The sequence below is a fragment of the Plutella xylostella genome, chromosome 24 (assembly GCF_932276165.1).
Source record: "Plutella xylostella chromosome 24, ilPluXylo3.1, whole genome shotgun sequence".
Lineage (NCBI taxonomy): Eukaryota > Metazoa > Arthropoda > Insecta > Lepidoptera > Plutellidae > Plutella > Plutella xylostella.
The window spans coordinates 1,973,204-1,979,203 of NC_064004.1; the positions used below are offsets into that span (position 1 = coordinate 1,973,204).

The 6,000-nt window shown below is 38.0% G+C and overlaps 1 protein-coding gene across 1 annotated transcript; it reads right to left on the bottom strand.

Annotated features, from left to right (window-relative positions):
* Positions 1–231: 231 nt before the first annotated feature.
* On the bottom strand, positions 232–5,404 carry LOC125490470. The gene is made up of 11 exons (XM_048629731.1): positions 5,279–5,404; positions 4,787–4,986; positions 4,093–4,403; positions 3,690–3,897; positions 3,207–3,371; positions 2,739–2,848; positions 2,434–2,510; positions 1,342–1,529; positions 624–746; positions 429–493; positions 232–260 (listed from the first exon to the last, which is right to left on the bottom strand). Exons 1-11 carry the CDS (start codon positions 5,309–5,311, stop codon positions 232–234), a joined length of 1,509 nt encoding a protein of 502 aa, XP_048485688.1. The 5' UTR covers positions 5,312–5,404.
* Between the last annotated feature and the right edge of the window lie 596 nt (positions 5,405–6,000).

Genomic DNA, 6,000 nt, shown 5'->3' on the forward strand with positions numbered 1-6,000 from the left:
CAATGCACGTAGGATCACAATCTAGATGTGCAGGTTTCCTCACGATGTTTTCCATCACCGTAAGAGCACGTGGTATAATTGTACTTAAACTCCTTAATTGAAAGCACCATTGAAAGAATTCATTGGTACAGGCCAGGATTTGAACCCACGGCCTCTCGATTGAGAGGACGAGGCCTTATCCATGACGCCACCACCGCTTTGTGAAAAAATTGTATTACAAAGAAATGTGATTTATCTGATGTTGGTCACGTTCTCCCATTCTATGGGAGAATGACTTTGGTGGTGATGATTATGACTTAGTGCTAGGTGTGCAACGCTAGGTGGCGACTCTTTTGCTCAAATTTGCGTTTACATTTCAGTGCCCTACCTAACGGTGGAAAATATTGATTGAATTTTCATGCTGAGCTTCATAAAATTAGAAAACTTACCTTGTAAGGAGAAATTCAACGTTGAATCTTCCATTTGTTCATCTTCTTCGTCAAAGTTTGTGTTTCTGAAATGGTATTTTAATTTTTATGTATATATGTAAATAACTCAACGTTTCCAACGGCTAAATTAATTTTTATGAAAATTTTGCTATTAACATAGTATTTATTATGGGACTCTGATGGTAAAAAACTTACCCTAAGACAAACATGTCCCTATTTTCACATCTCAACACGACATCTTCATATAAAAGAGAGGTTATACATTCTGCTTCGGAGCCCAATGTTGTTTCTTTCAGTCTTACTAGTGAAGTTTTAAAACTGAAATTATATAAATATTTGTAAACAATAAAAAAAATTATATTACATTGTGACTAACATACACTCTGGCGAAAAGTGGGTGCAGCAATGCACCTCTGCCTACCCTGCAAGGGAGTACATTAGTACAAGGCGTGATTGCGTGTGTGCGTGTGTTTATTAAAAAAAAATTGGTTGACACAAATATACAAAAGCGTCTCATTGGACCAACCGCCTTAGACAAGTGGTCGGTAGAGGATGCATGAGGAAAGCCGAGGACAGAGTGTTGTGGCGCTCCTTGGGAGAAGCATATGTCCAGCAGTGGACGATTACGGTCTGATGATGACGTTGCAACAGTCCATACATCCAAAATTTAGCATTGTTTTTTTCGGACTGCCGTTATTATATCAACGTTATTGTCATGTCAACATTAATTCGATAAGCTTCCTGGGCAATAGCAATTTCATCATTATCAGCACGACCCATTACGTCCCCATCTCCCCACTGCTGGGGCACGGGTCTCCTTCCAATGAAGGAAGGGTTTTTAGGCCTAGTCCACCACGCTGGCCAAGTGCATCAATAGCAATTTATGGGGTTTATATAAAATGCTTAAACTCACCTGGGTATCTTACAACAGTCGTCCAACACACATCGGCTTATCTCAAGCAATTTTGATCGCAGCGTCACTCCTTTATCCAGCAAAGAACACAACAGTTGAGATAAACGACTGTTGAAGTCGAAACTCTGTTGTTTTTGGACACTCTTTATAACTTCTGTTAGAAGAGTGGTTGCTGTGTCTGGGTCACGCTAAAAATAACATTATCATTGATATAACGTTTGTGACTAAAGAAATATAATAAACTTAAAATGGCGGATGGACTCATACCATATCACTCATTTTATTTTTATTTTTATTTTATTTATTTGGGAAAACAAACAGTCTTACATTGTATAGTAGGTATTGTAAGTATATATATAAAATTATGTTAGTTAAACATAAGACCCACAGCGTTATCCACAGATAGGTAAACAGTATAAAATATATGCGTGCGTTGTGTAGACGCCGACACGACAACTGTTACGCAGTACTGTATAGGTACATGTAAAGTGCTAAACTCGACACGTGCCGACGACTACACGCTACTTACTACTAACATGCAACGTGTCGTACAGTATTTTTTTAAACATAGGCTTGGAATAACTAAATATATCAATATCAGAAAACATACTATTAAAGTTATTGACCAGTCTGCGTAAAGGGACGCGCTCGCCAGCGTTCGTGCGGCAAGTGCCGGGCGCGAACAGCTGGCGGACGCGCACCTCACGTCGATGTACTGTTCTAGGTACTAGATAGGCAATTTGGCTAGTTAAGTCAATACAGTCAAAGAAATTGTGACATAAACCGTACAGAATCATGGCTCCAAAGACTGTTCGCCTAGATTTTAGTGTGGGCAAGTTGTATCTCGATAGTAATTGATCATATGAAAGATATGCGCGGAAGCATCTGTAGTTCACGGCTCGAAGAAACTTTCGTTGAACCCTCTCAATCACTCACTCATAAAGGCATAGTAACTCGAAAGGGGCTTCAGGGGGTCGAATAGTAGAAAAAAGATGCACAGAATGAGCCTCTGAGCTACCTTATTTCGGCTAACTACACAACTTTAGCAACCTCCTGTAGATGGGCTGTAGGTAAATGTTCTTTTGTACAAACCTCAGAGAACTGCAAAAGAGTTTCCAATATCTCATCTATTGGTATCTGGACATTCAGCGTTGTCGGTGCCATCGTGTCTAGAAAAGAAAAGGCATAAAAATGACAATAAATATGAAGTTCTATATATTAACCTATGTGAATAAAGAAACAGTATGAATATGGTGAACGCCAGTAAGAGAAGGAAAGAAGAGTATTGTTTACGAATAGGATGAAACAACAAGAGTGCGTTCACCATTTTTACATACTTTATTTACCCACGAGAGTGACAAATGTATAAAATGTAAAAATGAATTTAGAAAACTTACTAGCTTTCCTTGAGGAGTGTCTTTGGCCGGCGCTGAAGTGTGTCCTGAACGTGCCCTGATACGTGCGCGTCATTGTCAGCAGCTTCGACGGACCGGCTGAAGTAGATGCGCTATAGAAAAAAATATGTCATGAGTGTAAAATGTGACGAAATGTAATAACGCGATTATCATGCCATTTTGATGATGATAAAAACTAACCTAACCGCCTCAAGCAGTTTATTCTTTAGTACAATGGCTTCACAAGCGTCAATATATCGCGTAGAGCAAGCCCATATATTCTGACAACTACCATCTAAACTCCGTAAAGTCATTTGACTTTCTAGTACGCAGTAGCAAAGTTTCAGTATGACGAGTTGTGAAAAACATCGTTTGACTAATATCATTTTTCCTACTGCCTTTACAATGTGATGTGATGAGTGTAAAAAGTGGCGAAATGAAATCACTTTCCAATAACAATAAAAATCTTACCTATCCGCCTCAAGCGGCTCATCCCTCAACAGTACCGTCTTGAAAGCCTCCATGTCACGTAAGGCTCGCACCCACAATCTGACAGCTGCTGTCAGTGCGCGGGCGACGACAGAAGGTTTGACAGAGGCCGGCTGGTTGAGGGCTATTAGCATGCATTCACATAGTCTGGAGAGAAGAAAGATATCTTATGATTATGAGCAATTTATACGCAAATTTTGAGTATGAATAGTTTAGGTAAGTATATTATAGAGTTTCATAAAACCAAACTGTGATTTTTCTAACGCTATAACGCTAACTTTACAACAGAAACAAATGCCAACAAAAAAAACATTATTTATTTTAAATTTTGCAACTGATGTGGTGCGTCTTATTCTTCTTCATTAATGTAGTCCATAAAAACTCCCCAGAATCTACTAGGGTTCAGAATACAAAGTGTTACTAATGTGATGACTATAAAACGTTTATGATTGATAATACACATACCTGACACTCATATCACTACTCAAATGTTTGACAACGCCCTGTTGTACCATAGAGCTGATATCCACAACTTCATCCACCAATCCCTGACCGAGTTTAGCAACTACCGTCAATGTGTAAACATCTTCTACTTGAAGTAGATCTCGGATTTTAGAAGATTCCACTTTTCGTCTTTTCGCTGCCGGCTCTAGCTCTTCTGAGCTCTGTATGTCTGTAAGTGTAATATTTGTCGTTATGGAAATCAATTTGGTTACTTGAAAACGATATTGCGAAAAGTTTTAAGCATTATAATTTGTTTTAAAAGATGAATTTTAATCTCAGCAACACTTAGAAAATTCGATAAAATTTGTCTGTCGAACACAAAGTAGAAGAGACTATAAAAATATGTACAAAATTCAAAAACTACCTTCAAAAGCGCGCAACATGACCTCAAACGCCAATCTCCTCACTTTAACGACTGTATTACTACAGAAATCGGCCGCCAACATCACAGTTCTCCTTTTCATTCTCTCCTCCATCAAATGTAGACCACTTTTTACCAATTTCATGGCTAAATTCGACTGTTCGCCGACCATAGACTCACAAATGTCTATGGCCTGCCACATAGATGTAACATACTCTGTGTTGCTTGAGGTTCGCGCTAAATATGTCGATAGGATTTCGAAGCATTTGGCTTTCTCTTCACGAACCATTTTAGGTGCTAACGCTGTAATGTGCCTGTAATACAGTAAATTGGGGTTACGATGAGGTTACTGAGGAAAGTCTAGGGCAGAATCTGATTTTTCAAAAACCACTCGTAACTACATAAATGTAATGTATCAGTGAAACTTTGCTGTAAGGGATGAATTTACAAAAGGTTACATAAAAGTTATAGCTATAGATCACATCCAGTGGCGTGCTTTGGGAGAGGCCTACGTTCAGCAGTGGACTGTCTATAAGTAGGTCTGATGCTGTCGCGTTTTTTTCAGACGTTATTTTGTTCAAGCTACGTGGTTCGTAGAGTATATGAGAAATAATGATGTAGCTATTCATAGCTACTAATAGCTACATCATTATTGTCTAAGATTAATCCTGTACAATGTTGTTAAAAATACACTTACCTAAAATTACTCTCATTACAGCAAAGCTTATACCCGTTTTGCGTATAAAAAAGAACTTTGACATAGTCCTGGATCTTAGAGTCGTAGCCAGTGCGCATCCTGTCAAGCACTTTCCACAGTCGTGACAGGTTGACAGCCGTGACAGAACTGTCATGACAGACGGCTAGAGCCAGGCCGAGTAGCGTTGCCGTGTTCGACAGCTTTATGAAATAAGGAAGAAATTATGGGTATTTTACATATAATATGTTTTCAGAGCAATTAACACATACAGGTACAGACTGAAAACAAGAAATTTATATATATATATAATATATATAGGTTATTAAACCTTTTTTCAGAGATTCTGTATGTATAATGTTGACGAGTGTATAAAATGACAGAATTAAATAATGTTCCTTGTGACGGGTGTATAAAGTGATGGAATGATCGAATGATCAAATCATGTGATTTGTGACAAGTGTATTAAATGACAGAATAAAATCACGTGCTTACTTTTTTAGCGAGGATTTGTTTCGACTCCATCATTTTCAAGATGGCTGGTGCTAGTTGGTCTATGTACACTGAATTCTTGCTCAATATCGTCAGTAGTTCTAGGCAGGCGGGTTCGTTTGAGGGATCTGTTAAGATATTAATTAATTTCTTAACTTTATCGTATTATGGTCAAAATATTTCGTATAGAAAGAAACACACATAGATTAGCTAGATAGCTTTTAGATTAGATAGATACTAACATAATATAGTCAATCATTGCATATAGTAGCAATAGTACATGTTTTTGCGCTCTGAGTCCAAAATACTTTCTTCATTTTATTCGCGATAACCTCTTCTTTTTCATTGAGTGGGGAAAATAGACCATTCTAAATAATACTTGCCTTTCAAATAACCATCAAAGATATTCCATTGCACTTGCACGCCATCTGCGTACAACTTCAGAACTTCGTTGAAAGTTTGAATCAGCGCTTTGAACACATAACTCCTGTGTTTATGGTAGACACAGGTGTGTATGTACAGAGTTATTGTGGTGTTCAAATGGGTTAGTTCTTGTTGAGTTAAGTCCTTCTTCGTTTTGTTTTCTTCTGCCCAGTAGGCAATTGTTTTGAGCTGTAAAGAATGAACGAAACTTACATTATATTCAGACGTAAAATCAGAATCTTTATACAGCAGGTCTAGTCCAGGTTTGATAATCTCACAAATTAAGTGGCGCCTCTAATGGA